The sequence below is a fragment of the Bipolaris zeicola genome, assembly GCF_000523435.1.
Source record: "Bipolaris zeicola 26-R-13 unplaced genomic scaffold scaffold_327, whole genome shotgun sequence".
NCBI classification, from domain to species: Eukaryota; Fungi; Ascomycota; class Dothideomycetes; order Pleosporales; family Pleosporaceae; genus Bipolaris; species Bipolaris zeicola.
In genome coordinates, this window is record NW_006912376.1 from 4,876 (window position 1) to 22,011 (window position 17,136).

General features: G+C 48.8%; 2 protein-coding genes across 2 annotated transcripts; one reads left to right on the plus strand and one right to left on the minus strand.

Annotated features, from left to right (window-relative positions):
* Positions 1-938: 938 nt before the first annotated feature.
* COCCADRAFT_30722 (uncharacterized protein) lies at positions 939-1,973 on the minus strand (the record flags this gene model as incomplete). Its single annotated transcript, XM_007719594.1, has 1 exon — positions 939-1,973. The coding sequence occupies one exon, from the start codon at positions 1,971-1,973 to the stop codon at positions 939-941; it is 1,035 nt and encodes a 344-aa protein (XP_007717784.1).
* A 3,770-nt stretch (positions 1,974-5,743) lies between these two features.
* Positions 5,744-16,789, plus strand: COCCADRAFT_110508 (uncharacterized protein; the record flags this gene model as incomplete). Its single annotated transcript, XM_007719595.1, has 1 exon — positions 5,744-16,789. The coding sequence occupies one exon, from the start codon at positions 5,744-5,746 to the stop codon at positions 16,787-16,789; it is 11,046 nt and encodes a 3,681-aa protein (XP_007717785.1).
* Between the last annotated feature and the right edge of the window lie 347 nt (positions 16,790-17,136).

Consider the following 17,136-nt stretch of genomic DNA (forward strand, 5'->3'; position numbering starts at 1 on the left):
CATACTTTCAGTTGTATGGAACCCTGCGCTAACAAAGTTCAAGATCTTTCTCACGTAGCTCACGAGCGGCGTTATTAGTAATGTCCTACTTTAGTTCATAAAGCTCTTCTTCTAGTAAACTTAACATACAATAAAACGCTTCCATTGAGGGTCTGAATAGCCCGCTGCAATACGAGCTTCTTCCGCCGTTGCTCTATCGGGTAATCGCATTGTGTCGATACAGAAAATGAGGCCGCGCATCGACTGAAAGGCTGATGTTGGGCATGCCCTATTTGGTCATACTACGTACGTACGTATTAGCTTAGCGCCGAACCCTTGTTCTCGTGTATCATTTTCGTATGCCGCCTCCGCACGATGCCTGGCCACTCTCTGACTAGCAAGGGTCTATGCATGGCTCAGTGACGGACATGCAGCCGTATGGTATGGTGCATCAAATTTGGTGCATTCATTCACAAGCAATGGAGTGGGTAAAACCAGGCTGGCTGCTTTGAACGCCACACAAAGGCCCAGTCTTCTGCGTACTGAGAACGCTAGCAACGGTGTTCATGTAGTCAATCTGGCCTTCACTGCTTCTTGGGTGCTCACATACACATGTTCACGCACGCAGAGGCCAAAATGTGAATTAGGCGATGATTAGGTGTGTAGAAGGCGGCATTATTTGTAATCGCGGGTAATATTGACGTGTTGAGAGGATCCGAGGCATTGCGCGACGTTGATGTGTCGCATGGAAAGGGCTACAATCCACTGGACGTGCTGGGTATAGTATGGCAATGCGAAAAAGCTGAAGCGCTACTTGATTTGGTGTTCATGGATGACTTTGACACGTTTTCAGGATTAAGGCTGAACACCATACCCGCTTCACAATGAGACCTGGAGATTTTTTGAGCAGGTAATTTTCAAAACAAATGACTATGTACCAGAACGTGACTAGAATGATCTCACAACTTTACAGTTCGACAGTCCTTTTCTCTAGTACCCCCCTGTTTCTGGTTTGTGAGAACGCTCAGGATGACAGATGTCAGTGCGGAAAGAGCCTGATCGCTTATCTGGTAATGCGTAACGACTCGGTTACCCATCAACTTGATCCCATGCTTATGCCCAGCTTGGTTCCATTCACTATCAGTAACACCTGAGGCCCTCAGATTTAGCCATACAATATTTGTTTCCACGGGTCTGACTAGCTTTCCCCCTTTTTCAGTCCATAGCATCCCAATGGTACCTGCCAACGAATGACTTTTCTTCAAAATTCCTCTTATATCAGTCTGGCTCATCCCAAAATTCTCAAGAAGTGCTTGTCTTGCAGCTGCAACTAAAACTCCAGACTGACGCATACCACCGCCTATACTTTTGCGAATCCGGCGCAACCGCTGGATCGACTCTGCTGAACCGATGACCATCGCACCCATTGGTGCACCAATACCCTTGCTGAAGTCGACAGTCAGCAAATCAGCACACTGAGCGTATTCTGAGAGTGTACCACCCCCAGCTGCAATGGCTTCCCAAAGCCTTGCACCATCGATATGAACCTGTATCCCGGCTCTTGTAGCCCAATCTTTGACCCTACGTAATTCTTCTAGTGGTACCACGCTTCCGTTTGAAGTATTTTCAATGCTCACAACTCTTGTTGGGCACTTGTGTACGTCATACGACAGGACGGCACTCTTTTGGATATCTTCTAGAGTCAAATAAAGATTGTTGCTTGGCCGCACAGTTTGCAGCATGGCTCCCGAAAAGTGGGAAATTCCACCAGCTTCCCAGTGAACTATATGCGCACTTGCATCGGCAAGGATAGCATGTGGAGGTTGCCAGAGCAGTGTTCGTAAAGCTAGCTGGTTCGCCATCGTACCGGAGACAACAAATGCGGCGGCTTCGTGGTCGCAGAGATCAGCCACTTCTTGCTCGAAGTTTATTGTTGTTTCGTCTTCCATGTAAACGTCATCGTTCAAAGTGGTGCGAGCGATAGCACAAAGCATGCTCAATGAAGGTGTGGTAACGACATCGCCTTCGAGAAATTAGAAGGAAACAGCAGGCTCAGCGTTATTATACATTACTTCTAAAATCAAAAGCTGCTTTAGTCAGCTGTGGGGAGCCCCAATATTGATTTCGTAATCCAGAAAGACTGGAGTCTAATGATGATTCAGACATCTCCAGAATTCTCAGCCTTTGTTAAAGTTGGCAGACGTAGGGCGTTTCGTGAAGAAAGCGGTAGGCTCTAGAATAGCTTAACAGATGAATAAATGTATGCAGTACGTGATACATCAAAACATATAGAGCGATATGTGAATCTTTAGATGGGATCAAGACCGGCCGGGAGTAATCTTACTAGCCAGGATCTACTTGCGTATGAAACCGCTCTATAATTCAATGCTGACTTATATATGAACAGAAAGTTTATCTGTCACTCCATGTTGGAAGAAAGTTTTCGGTAAGCACTAGCAAGGATCTCCTAGACTTTACATAAACCAGGATGCAATAACGTGCGGGATCAGTAAGCTGGAAAGATCAGTAAGCTGAACGCCCCACCCAACCTGACGCGACTCTCTGTGCAATTGAGCCACAACAACGTAATATAATAAAATAAAATTAAGAGGTGTTATTCTTTAGATAGCTCTACATAAAGTCCGAGTATGTCCTTGAACGTGGCACTTCGTACACGTTGGTGGCGCACGCCGACGTCGCTCACCACTCTGGCTCTGGCTAGCCTCTATAACTATCCTTTCTGCCTCTGCAGCAAGCTGCTGAGCCTGCGAGACCTAGAGTACTCCACTAGAAGCAATATATTAACGCTAATAATCCTGCTTCTATCGCTGGCGCTGATTTTCTTTGCGTAGCCTCTTATTCTCCTCTGCGAGTATTATTGCTGATTACATTACAAGCTAAGCGCTTTTCGCGAGCTAGCGTATTGCAATACTTATTAGACTCTCTAACTGCCGGCGTAGTCGCTCTTAGAGATAGCGTACCTGCTGCTGAAGCTCTGCTACTATATGTGGTGTCTCTGTTTGCAATGCTGCTGGCGCTGTAGTGTTATTATCTATAGCTGTCTGTAGTGGAGATGGTGTTCTAGCTACTATAAGCGACGATAGAACACGATCTAGATAGGGAGGGACTAGCCCTATCGCTCGAAAGCCTGCCTGGATATTCTACTGCGTAAAAACTATCGGCCGGATCCGTGTATAGGCTGCAAGGAAGTCTATCTTATCAACGTAGTAGACCCTATGCCGGGCGAGCTCCTCTACCTCGCGTCCGTACGCGCGCTTAAGAGGAGAGTAGCAGCTCACGTCTAGTAGCTGGAGGAGGTGAGAGGTATGCGACGGCATGCAGAGAGTAATAATCTTATTCTCTATACAGTACTGGTCGAACTCTAGCGTTACGTGGCTACTATAGCCTTCGAGAATAAGAAGCCGATAGACTCCAGCTGTACGAGCCGCTGTATGCTAGTTAAAGTGCTTTACCCACTCTACACCAAGCTGATCAGTCGTCCANCCATTNTCTGAGACGCCGATAGTCCAGTCTAGTGGGAGGTTGCGATACCAGCTGCTCTGGTGGACCTTGCCAAACAGTATCACGAACGGTGGCAGAGACCAGCCAGACGCGTTGACGCACTCGATCGCTGTAACCTACTCACGATTGCCTGGTTCTACGACGACTGCGCGACCAACTCTATCAGAGCTAGTCACAACTTTTAACGTGCTAGCGACGCCCATCGCGAACCCAGTCTCGTCAAAGTTATAGATATCCTAGTCTAGCACGCCGTACGTCTAGCGCGTCTCCTCTACTAGCTTAAACCACGCTGCGATTATAGCAGGATCTCCGTACTAGGCGCGCTGGCTACTAAGCTTTCTACTCCACTTTGTCTGAAGCTCTGGGTGGCTTTAGATAAAGCGCGACACCCACTTCTTACCAATAGGCTGTAGAGGTAGATCTTGGCCGCGCGCAGTGAGTAGAGTATCTGCCATTCGTCGCACGTCGATGATATAGGGTGGAAAACCGCGTCTGTCAAGGTCTAGGATCCACTGTATAAGGGACTGCTCTTCAATAGGTAGTAGCTTTCGGTTTACAGAGACTGTCTCTGATCGTGGCTGGGTACCGCGGAGGCGCATATATAGTGTTGACTTTGGCACATTATACGCCTTTGCAAGAGCGTGAATAGACTACTTTGAATTATTACGATAGGATGCTATAGCAAGACTTATTCTACCTTCACGAGCAGTCTGTATAGAGCGTTGTTGTCGCGGCATAGTGGTTGTGGTGCAGAGCGTTGGGTCGGGTTGGGTGGGGCGTTCAGCTTAGGTACTGATCTTTCCAGCTTACCGATCCCGCACGTTATAACATTCTCCGAGTTAATTCATATTGTATTCACATGTATCCATGGATAACCCTGTCCTAAGCCATCAAGATAAGCTAGGATTGCGAGTTTCAACACCTGTCTGACGTAAAGTCATAATTGACACGGTTAGGTTGTGAAATACGGAGTGATATTAAAAAAAATGTATACTGTTGTCGCACAACATGATACGTTGATTTAGAGACTGCTTGCGGCTCCCGTGAACTGAAAGGTTGGCGCTCGCCAATAACATCCGTTCATCGGCTTCCGTGATATAATCCACCTTGTTTTATGAGTGATGCTAGTGGGTTTGAAAGAGCAAAGTACGGTGTGGAAGCACAGCGCTGTCTGTCGGAAGTGACGCGTCTGCAGTGACATCAGTGACTACTCCAAAATTCGACAGGGTCGATCTCCAAGTGCAAGGAAGTCTGGATCCTCGAACTTCATGTCAAGTCTTTCTTACGCACGGGGCTAGCGTTGCAGGGTGAGGGCCTGTTTGGCTGCGCGGTTGCGTTTTGCGTTTTTGTTACCAGATTTAGGGTAGGTTTTTTTTTGAAACCGATGCCGTGTTCGGTAGTAAAGCGCAGCCCAAGTCTGGTAACAAAAAACGCAAAACGCAAAACGCAACCGCGCAACTGAACAGGCTCTGAGATAATTTTGTAAACACAATTTCCATGACCTACTAATCTTGGCAAGAATGAGTTGGAGGATTGCCAGGATAAGCCGCTATTCGCCTGCCAAGCCGTTGGAGACAAATCTAGCGAGGGGCATTCTCGTGATGGGGCGCAACCCTGCGTTGAACGATCACGAACCTTACTCATTCCATTAGATCTGATTGGCTTTCAGTATATATTCTGACTTCCCGTCACGCTTAGTTATTGGCCCAGATGCGGAAATGACCGGAAATGACCGGAAAGCACGACCACAATCTCTCACTGCGCTACGAACGGGACGAAAGCCTAGAGTAACTTTTCAATCTCGAAACCTAACGTTTGCATAAGCGTCATCGACCGTAGTCTGTCGGAGTAGGGGCACAATGCCTTTGTCGACTTGTATGCGAATGGACGTAGCCAGCCTTATCCATGCAAACGCATCACCATGTCCGGCCTTTCCCAAAAGAAGAGCAGAGTTTCATGGAACATCCAATGGCGCATGCTGATAGACCCTAGCTGATGCGGCTTCAACAGCAGTACACACTGGCAGATCCTTGATATCCAATCAATCCTCGGAGGAACGCTGTTCCAGGTAGAGCAACCTAGCTGATACACCTCAGAACGACTACATAAGTAGTCGGCTAAACCTGACAAGAAATTCTATAATGGAAAGACCCCATATTCATATTCACCAAACTATTGCCTATTACCAACAGCATCAACACAAGGAATAACGCTTTGACAAGTAACACGAACCCGTCGCGCCATGGGAGATCTACAGGAAGAACTACCAAACATCAACGCCCAGGATCTTGAGAAGATATGGACAATGAACAAAGAGATCTTGCCAGTAGCAGTGGATCTATGTGTGCATGAGCTGTTTGCAGAACAAGTAAAGGCACGGCCTACTGCTCTAGCTCTTTGCGCATGGGATGGCGAAATGACTTACGGAGAACTAGACAAGCTATCCAGCCAGTTAGCAAACTATCTTATCCACAGCCTAAATGTCGAAGCTGAAGAGATCGTGCCGCTATGCTTCGAAAAGTCTCTGTGGACAGTTGTAGCTATGCTAGCAGTGCTCAAGTCTGGTGGGGCTTTTGTGCCACTAGATCCTGATCATCCAGCCAACCGACACGAGGAGATCTTCAAGCAGACAGGGGCTAGAGTAATCCTCACATCGGTGCAATACGGGATGCTGTGGCCGGACTCAGCTCGCCATGTTGTTCCGATTGGTGAAGCCTTCGTCAGTCAGCTACCATCTACCGAAAACATGAAAGAGGCTACAGTCAATCCAAGCAACATAGCTTATGTCATGTTCACGTCCGGAAGCACTGGAATCCCAAAAGGTGTTGTCTTGGAACATCGCGCAGTCTCTACAAGCTGTCTAAGCCATGGGAAGGCAATTGGAATCAAATCGGATACCCGAGCCCTTCAATTCGCTGCCTACACGTTTGATGCGTGTATAGCTGAGATCATCACACCGCTATTACACGGCAGTTGCATCTGTATCCCTTCTGAAGACGATCGACACAATGCTCTATCGGAGGCAATCAACGCCATGGATATAAACTGGGCACAGCTTACCCCAACTGTTGCACGACTACTAGATCCCCAAAAAACTCCATCAATAAGAACACTTGTTCTTGGAGGAGAACGAGTAAATGCTGTTGATTGGGAAAGATGGGGGGATAGCGTTGAGAAAATCAATGCATATGGTCCCACAGAGTGTGCAGTTTGGTGTACTTCGTATACCAATGGTGCTTCGGGTTACAAGCCAGGAATCATTGGTAAACCTATTGCTTCAGTCAGTTGGGTCGTTGACCCAGACGACTGTAACAAGCTCGCCCCGCCTGGTGCGATTGGCGAACTGCTAGTTGAGGGACCGATCCAAGCACGTGGCTATCTCAACGACATGGTAAAGACAGAGGCTGCCTTCATCAATAATCCTTCCTGGCTAGTGGCTGGCAGTAAAACCTGTGCTGGTCGACAAGGCCGGCTGTACAAGACGGGTGACCTAGTCTACTATAGCTCAGATGGCAATCTGATATACGTAGGCCGGAAAGACAGTCAAGTTAAAGTTAGGGGTCAACGCGTTGAGCTTAGCGAGATTGAATATCACCTGCATGAATGTATGGCCGAGGTTAAACAGATGGCAGTTGAGGTAATCTCGCCAGCGGGTGACAAGGATAAGGCGATGGTAGCAGTTTTCCTGGAGCTGAATGAGGAGACATGTGGCACTTATCATGTCAGCGAACCATTCGGAAGCAACCCCGTCGTGCGATTGGCCTATATGGACGACATTGACATAGAGTTGTTTCAACGATTGCCAAGCCATATGGTGCCTGAAGTGTACTTTGCGATAGCAAGACTTCCGATGACAACATCTACCAAGGTCAATCGGCGACAACTGCGGGAAATTGGGGCTTCGATCTCAATCCAGCAGCTATCAGAGATGCGTACGAGCAGCCAAGGCTTTGGTAAGCGAGCTGCAGAGACACAGGTTGAACGGACAATGCAGCAGCTATGGGCACAGGTGCTAGGCATCGAGGCGAGCCGTATTGGCCTGGACGACAGCTTTTTCCGCCTAGGTGGTGATTCGATCAGCGCCATGAGGCTCGTCGCCGAAGGACGCCATCTCGGTTTCAACCTAACAGTCTATGGCATTTTCCACGTTCCACGGTTAGGCCATCTGGCCAATCAGACCATGCATCACCTCTCGACTGGCCTCAGTGCCATCACAAGAGGCGAATATTCTGGGCCAGTCGCCCAGTCGTTTGCTCAGAATCGGCTGTGGTTCCTGGAGGCGCTACACCCAGGTCTGGGCTGGTATCTTATGCCAATTGCACTACGCATCAATGGTCCTCTTCAACTTGGCGCACTCAAGACTGCACTTCAGACAATAGAACAGCGACATGAGACGCTGCGGACGACCTTTTCTACTCACCGTGGTACAGGCGTACAGCTCGTTCATCAGTTCTGTGACGAAAAAGACGTTACCATCATTGAAGTCCCTTCAAACGACAAACACTATCTCACAGATGCATTGCAGAAAGACCAGACAACACCTTTCTATCTGCAAAAAGAGCCAGGATGGAGAGTGCGCATCTATCGACTGAACGAACAGGAACATGTGTTATCCATTGTAATGCATCATATTGTCTCTGACGGCTGGTCATTGGATGTGTTGAAGAAAGAGCTGGCTGTGCTCTACGCTGCTGCTGTCCGTGGAGAGAACCCGACCTCGCGGCTATCACCTCTACCGGTCCAGTACCGCGATTTTTCAATGTGGCAAAGAATGCAAGAGGAGATGCAAGGCTACCAGAAACAGCTTGAATATTGGGTAGCCGAGCTGCAATCAAGCCGCCCAGCAGAGTTTTTGTGCGACAAGCCTCGACCGACGACCCTGTCTGGCAAGGCGGGCGTACACAAGATCAGAATTGACGGTCAAGTTTACAGCAACTTGCGGCGGTTCTGCAGAGCACATGAAGTGACTCCGTTTGTCGTACTACTTGCTGCTTTCCGTGCTACGCACTATCGTTTTACTGGCCAAGCAGATGCAACAATTGGCACTCCCAATGCCAACCGAGACCAGTGGGAACTTAGAGACATGATAGGATTCTTTGTGAACATGCAGTGCATTCGAATCAAGGTTGAGGACGAAACATTCAAAGAACTCGTACGGCAGGTCTATAGCACAGTAGTGGCTTCGCTCGCCAACCAAGATGTGCCTTTTGAGAGAATTGTCTCTACTCTTCAAAGAGATAGAGATATCTCTCGCAACCCCCTCGCACAAGTCGTCTTCGCGGTTCATGCGCAGAAAGACCTGGGTAAGCTTACGCTAGAGGGTGTTGAGACTAATATTATGGACGTTGCCGCTACTTCGCGATTTGATCTCGAATTTCATTTCTTCCAAGAAAGAAATGGCCTACAGGGCTACATATACTTTTCAGAAGACCTCTTTGTTCCTGAGACGATGGTGTGCCTGGGGTCTGTTTTTCAGAGTTTACTCAACCAATGTCTTGCCAGACCTGAGACCAAGATTGCATCGACGCAGCTTATGACTAACGAGACATACGCTCAGCTCCACCAGATGAAGTTGCTCCAAGTAGACGAAAGGCCTGGCACTCGAGAGTCAAGCATCGTCGACGTCTTCCGCGAGCAAGCTGCTGCGTTGTCTTCCAAGGTTGCGATTAAGGATACACGTGTAGAGATGACCTATCATCAGTTAGACATCCAGTCAGACAGACTCGCTCAAGCGCTCATGACGAGGGCACTGACTCCTGAAACCCCGATAGGAGTTCTTTCACTCCGAAGCTGTGAGACGATCGTGGCCTTTCTTGGCATTCTAAAAGCAGAATTAGCCTACGTTCCTTTTGATGCGAAGGCACCAGCAGAGCGGATGGAGTCTATTTTATCATCTTTTCAAGGACAGAGACTCGTACTAGTCGGCATGGATGTCGAAATTCCTGTTCTTACATCGGAAAATGTCGAGTTTGTACGCATCGTCGACATGCTGAACGAGGCCACTGACAACAGTCTCGCACGGCGTGCTTTGGGAGGCAATTCTAGTCTAGAACCATCCGCCAGCAGTCTTGCTTACATTATCTTTACCTCAGGCTCCACTGGCCAGCCCAAAGGGGTCATGGTAGAGCACCGTGGCATTGTGCGCATGGCACAACATGATCGCATCACAGATTTCCAATCAACTAGAGCTACAGCGCACATGGCAAACCTTGCGTTTGACGGATCATCGTGGGAGATATACACCTGTCTCCTAAATGGAGGTACTCTCGTCTGCATCGATGCTAGCACTGTGCTAGATCAGGATGCCCTACTCGAAGCCTTTACTCGACACAGTATTCGAATCGCCTTCTTCACCCCTGCTCTCCTTAAACACTCTCTAGCCGCATCTCCGCGCATAATTAGCGCACTTGACGTGCTTCTTGTAGCTGGAGATCGAGCTGACCCAGGAGATATGTTCGCAGCACAGAGCCTAGTGAAAGGTAGGGTAGCCAACGCATATGGCCCGACTGAGAACTCGGTCATGAGTACGTTGTACATTTTGACCGAAAACGAGAAGTTCATAAACGGTGTGCCTATCGGTAGAGCTATCAGCAGCTCGGGTGCCTATGTCATGGATTCTAAGCAGCAGCTTGTGCCACTTGGCGTTATCGGCGAGCTGGTAGTAACTGGAGACGGTCTTGCACGAGGATACACAGATTCTAAGCAGAACATCGATCGCTTCGTTACGGTCACTATTAGCAGCACTACAATGCGAGCCTACCGGACTGGTGACTATGTGCGGCAGCGACCCATAGACGGACAACTTGAATTCTTTGGTCGCATTGATGGACAAGTTAAGATCCGAGGCCACCGCATTGAGCTTGGAGAAATCGAAAGCGTCCTTTGTAGCCACAGATACGTGCGCGATGCTGCAGTGGTATTGGCACAGAAGGACCAAAGCGACCAAGCGCTTTTTGGCTACGTCACGCTCAAGCAAGATGCCAGGATGATAGAGAATCAGGTTGAAGACAGCCGCCAGCTGCAGCATGTCAACGAATGGGAAGAACGCTTCGATTCCGAAACTTACGCTCTAATCGATGGCATCCAGCCTGAGACTATTGGAAGAGACTTCGTCGGCTGGACATCCATGTACGATGGGAGCGACATTGACAAGGCCGAGATGAACGAGTGGCTAGATGAAACTATTCGTGCCATCTATGCAATCACTAATGGCCAGCCAGGGCACATCCTAGAGATCGGCTCAGGTACTGGGATGATTCTTCTCAATCTCAGGGACAGTTTACAGGGCTACGTGGGACTCGATCCGTCCGAAAAGGCCGTCAAATTCATCCTGGAGACGGCCAGGTGCATCCCTTCGCTCAAGACCAAGGTGTGCATGTACCAGGCCACAGCAATGGACACTAATCGCGTAGAACGGCCTCTCAAGGCCGACCTAGCCATTCTAAACTCAGTTGTGCAGTACTTCCCTAGCCAAGAATATCTATTCCGTGTATTAGAAGATTTGCTCCATGTTGAGGGTATAAAGATGCTATTCTTTGGGGACATCCGATCTCATGCGCTGCACCGAGAGTTCCTAGCAATGAGAGCGCTGCGGATTGCGGGTGAAAGGGCGGATAAAGAAGACATCCTGCGCATCATGGAAGATATGGAGCAGGTTGAGCGCGAGCTGCTAGTCGATCCTGGATTTTTTACTTCTCTACCAAGTCGTCTACCTGGCCTTGTTGAACACGTAGAGATCCAGCCTAAGAAGATGAGGGCAACTAACGAGCTAAGCTGCTACCGTTACACCGCAATCGTCCACACCAAGTACGGAAGAGCACTGGGCAAAGAAGTGCGACGTGTCGCTGAAAGCGAGTGGATTGATTTCGAGACACAACAGCTGAGTCGTTCATCTCTCTTGCAGCTACTAAAGAATATCTCTAGCGTGCACACTATAGCCGTCAGCAACATTCCATACAGCAAAACCATCTTTAGTCGATGCCTTCTAAGCTCCCTGACCGGCCAAACGCAAGTCCAGAGGGATTGGATTTGTTCAGTTCGCCAACAGGCTGACCAAACACCGTGTCTGTCTGCTACGGATCTAATAGATGTAGCTAAAGAGGCTGGCTGCCGTGTGGAGATCAGCTGGAGCAGACAGTACTCTCAGCGCGGGGGGTTAGACTGCATCTTCTACTCTTGTCAGCCTGGTGATAAAGCATCTCGAGCGCTGTTTGAGTTCCCTGGCGACCACGCGGATCGACCACAGCATGCATTTAGCAGCAGGCCGTTGCACCGGCAGTTTGTCAAAGAAGTACGATATCAACTGGAAGAAACCGTGCGGCTCCAACTTCCTGAGTACATGGTCCCGAAGTCAATTCAAGTGCTCGAAAAGCTCCCAATCAACGAGAACGGCAAGGTGGATCGGAAGGCTCTCACTCAGAAAGCACAACTCAAAACAAGAGGCACTCAAGGCATAAAGCGGCAGCCTAGAACGCAGGCCGAACGGACGGTGCAGCAGCTATGGGCACAGGTTCTGGGCATCGAGACGAGCCGCATCGGCCTAGATGACAGCTTTTTCCGCCTAGGCGGCGACTCTATCACCGCTATGAAGTTGGTAGCCGTGGCTCGTGAGAAAGAAGTGGGGATCACAGTCGCGAACATCTTTCAGTATCCTAAGCTTGCAGAGATGGCAACTCGGGCTAACCAATGTGCTCCTATCCTTGGTAGCGACATTGCTCCATTCTCTCTGCTTGATCCCAGCGTAGATCCGGAACGAGTATGCAAAGAGGTAGCAGCTGTCTGCAACATGGATCCAAACCTCATTGAAGATGTTTATCCTTGCTCGCCGTTGCAGGAGGGCATGTTGTCATTAACGTTGAAGCACGCTGGCGACTACACCATGCAGTGTGTTCTGGAGCTGCGGGCGGATGTAAACGAGGATGCTTTCCGCGCTGCGTGGGAAGAGATTACTCAGTCTCTACTAGTTTTGCGTACAAGGATATTGCAACACAGCACACTTGGCCTCATACAGGCTGTCTTAGCGGAGAAACCAGAGTGGGTTGCGGCAAACAACCTAGCAACATACCTGAATCAAAACAAATCGTCACCTATAGAGCTTGGGCAGCCGCTCGTACGTTATGCGCTGGTCCGCGATCAGCAAACAAAGAAGCGCTGGTTTGTATGGACGATCCATCACGCTTTGTACGATGGCTGGTCGGTGCCTCGCATAGTGGGCGCGGTTAGAACGGTTTACGATGGTGGAGTTTTGGAGAAACAGCCTGGCTTCAACTCCTTTATCAGGTATCTGAGCAAGCTAGACCAGGACGCTACGGCAACATACTGGAAGGCTGCACTAGACGGCTGCACGGCTACGCCTTTTCCGCCACTAGTCCCTGGAGTGCAACAACCGGCTGCCGATTCGTTTGTGGAATATCAATGTCCACGGCTTCCTAAGGTGACCTCTGATGCGACACTTTCCGCTACTATCCGCGCGGCCTGGGCTATCCTTACCAGCCAGTATACTGGCTTAGATGACGTGGTATTTGGTACCACAGTAACTGGCCGCAACGCACCTGTGGCTGGCATCGAAGACATAATTGGCCCGACCATCGCAACAGTGCCCGTGCGAATACGCGTGGATAAAGGATGGGGTGTTCAAAGATTACTTAGGTCGGTACAGACGCAGACAATTGACATGATCCCGTATGAACAGACAGGCTTGCAAAATATTGCAAAACTAAGCCTGGACGCACAACACGCTTGTGGCTTTCAGACATTACTAATCGTTCAGCCGACTAGTGGCGAACTAGAGGTTAATGACAAGTTTGGGACATGGGAAAGTGTATCAGGGCTACAGGGCTTCACTACATATGCGCTTGTGGTTCAGTGTACGCTTGCTGAAAAGGGGTTACGATTCACGGCCAGCTTCGATGCGAGAGTTATTGACCGTTGGCGGATGGAAAAGATGTTACATCAGCTTAGCTTTGTTATGCAGCAGCTCACCACCGCCGACGCTGGCACAAAGATTGCTGAGATTGACACCACAACGCCCGAAGATAGGGAGCAGCTGTGGAAATGGAACCAGACGGTACCAGAGGCGATCAGTCGCTGTGTCCATGAGTTATTTGCGGAACGAGCAAAAGCGCGGCCCTCTGCGCTCGCTGTTTGCGCATGGGATGGTAAGATGACCTATAGCGAGCTAGCTAGGCAGTCAGCCCAGCTCGCAGGTTATCTTGTTAATCTAGGATTAGGAGTTGAAGACATAGTGCCGCTATGCTTCGAAAAGTCTATCTGGACAGTCGTAGCCATGTTAGCAGTACTCAAGGCTGGTGGAGCGTTTGTGGCGCTAGATCCAGATCACCCAGCCAGCCGACACAAGATGATTCTCAAGCAGATATTCAAGAAGACAGACGCCAAGGTTGTGCTCACATCAGTACAGCATGCAAGGCTGTGGCAAGACTTGGACTTAGCTGGCAATGTTGTTGCAGTCAGCGAGGCCCTCATTCGGCAGTTGCCGTCCAGCGAAATATTCGGAAGCAGTGTACAGCCACACAATACAGCGTACATTATCTTCACCTCAGGAAGTACCGGTGTGCCTAAAGGTGTTATTTTAGAACACAAGGCGCTCTCAACGAGTTGTTTAGGCCATGGAAGAGCATTTAGCATGTCGCATAACACTCGCGCTCTTCAATTTTCAGCTTACACATTCGACGTTTCGATTACGGAAATTATTACCACACTTGTGCATGGTGGGTGTGTATGTGTACCGTCTGAGAGTGAACGACTAGATGGTATAGTAGAAGCTATGAATAAGATGGACGTTAACTGGGCGGTGTTAACTCCTTCGGTTGCGCGGCTACTGGATCCAAAATCCGTTCCCTCTCTCGAAACATTGGTTCTCGCAGGAGAGCAGGTCACCTCAGCGGATTGGAATCGATGGCCGCATTCTGTCCAGACAATAAACGGATATGGGCCTTCAGAATGCTGTATCTTCTCTACTTATCATGCGAAGAAGGAAGGCTATAACTCAGGCACGATTGGGAACTCGGTTGCTTCGACAAGCTGGATTGTACACCCTGAGAATCATAGCATACTAGTACCGCCAGGGTCTGTTGGGGAGCTCTTGGTTGAAGGTCCAATTCTTGCACGTGGATACCTGGAGGATGAAGAGATGACTAACGCCATGTTTGTACATGATCCCATCTGGCTACTAGAAGGGTGTAAAGACTATCCAGGCAGGTCAGGAAAGCTATACAAGACAGGCGACCTAGTTCACTACAATAACTCAGATGGTACCTTGGCATATGTCGGACGAAAAGATGGCCAGGTCAAGATACGTGGGCAACGGATTGAGTTGGGTGAGATCGAACACCATCTGTACGAATGCATACCTGGAGTCAAACAGCTAGCAGTTGAGACTATCCACCAATCGGGACAAGGAAGTCAGCCTCTACTAGTAGCTTTCTTACATCTCCAAAGTACTACTCAACACGCTGCGCTCATAGACAACACTGCGACCATAGACAACACTGCTAGAAACGAATTGGCAACACAGGTTATTCTCCCAGTCGGGGTAGAAGAGAGACTGGCTGAGAGACTACCAAAGCATATGGTACCTACAGTATTCTTTTCTGTTGCACAAATGCCTATGACAGCATCCAGAAAGACTGATCGGAGACGATTGCGGGAAATTGGGGCCTCATTCTCAGCTCAACAGCTAGTGGAGATGCGTACACGAAGTGAGGGCCCAAAGCGGCAGCCTAGAACACGGGATGAACGGACGATGCAGCATCTATGGGCAAAAGTGCTAGGCATCGAGGCGGAAAGCATCGGTTTAGATGACAACTTCTTCCGCCTAGGCGGCGACTCGATTACCGCCATGAAGCTCGTCGGCGAAGCTCACAAACAGTCTATTCGACTGAATGTTGCGGATCTCCTTCGCAATTCAAAGCTGTCATCTGTTGTTAGTCTTGCGCATCCAGAGCAACAATCAACTCTGGTAGATCCCAGTCCCTTCTCTTTGTTATCCTCAACAAAAAAGGATCACCTTTTCTCCAAGCTATTTGAGAGCGATGAGAGTTTGTGTATCACCGACATCTCCGACATACTTCCAGCGACACACATGCAACAGATTGTAATTTCTAGAGGTATCAGATCTCGACCTCTAGCCTTCAACTATCTTTTCCTAGATATGGGCCACCAAGTTGATATTCCTCGTCTCAAAAATGCTTGCTCTACTATTGTTCAACATTTTTCAATGCTCCGGACAAAGTTCGTCTATCTCGAAGGCAACCTCTGGCAGGTCGTCCTTCGCAGCCCTGGTGTCCAGTTTTCGGAGTTTGAGCTTTCCAAACCGCTGGAGAAAGCATCAGATGATGTTTGTATGCATGACATTGCACAATCGTCTTCGATGGAACTACCAACATCCTTCATGTTGATCAAGAGCACAAACGGGGAGCATCGTTTAATCATTCGCCTTTCTCACGCACAATACGATGGGGTCTGTCTCCCCAAGATTGTGGATACGCTTTCATGTATGTACAATAGAGAGCCTTTCGGTCCTTCATATCCGTTTTCAAGCTTTCTGGCGTATGTACAGAGTCGACGTCCCGCCTCGGAGCTGTATTGGCGCAAGCTACTTCAAGGCTCGAAGATCATTAGGATTACTTCGCTGCTTTGTCATCCAGTGCCAGAACTTAACGATCAAAGTGGGATAAACGTTGTAAGAATCATCAATATGCCGACGCTTCCTGAGAACTTGACGACAGCTTCGGTCGTCAGTGCTGCTTGGGCAATCACACTTTCACATATTACTGGGGAAGAAGACGTCACATACGCATCCATAGTGGCTGGCCGGAACTCCAATGTTCCCTACATCTCAGAGATTGTTGGACCTTGTGTGAACGTTGTTCCAGTTCGCGCGCAAGTTCCGCCATCTAAGACATTGACAGAACTCGCATTCTCAATTCAAGAGCAATACTTGTCACTTGGAGAATCGGATTCCATGGGGTTCAAGGACATAGTCCAAAGCTGCACAGACTGGCCAGCCGGCACAAATTTCGACTCAGTGATTCAACACCAGAACATTGACGAGAACCCAACGCTTAACTTCCCAGGTACAGATGGAAGACTAAAATGGTTTCAAAACCCTCATTTGGTGTCTGATATCTTGACTGTAATGTCACATCCGCAAAATGGCAGGCTGAAGCTGGTGGTTAGTGGTAACACTCACATCATAACAATGGAAAACGCGGACATGATAAGCCGGATGCTCTGTGACACAATCACCGGGCTATTCAATGCATCATAATCGCTGTAAGGACAAAAGTCTGGAAACCCATCAGCTCATCCCTCGCTTCACTCTGTTGGCTCTTCTTTACTCATTTATTGGTTTTATTCACTCTTTATCATCATAAGTTGCTTGCTGGTCGAAGTTTCTTTGTATTGCTTTAGATACCCTTTTTTCCATCATGTAGACAGAGTTCGCAACAAGTAAGTAACTTGGAAGCCTTGCTTGCTTAACTTGGTGCCAAGCCACCAACCAACACCAACTTCGAGTTTTTCTAGAATAGGTGTATTTTAACTCTATATATACAAACAAACCACAAGAAATCGATTGCAACTACTTTCAAAACGGGCAACCCACGCGCTGTGCCG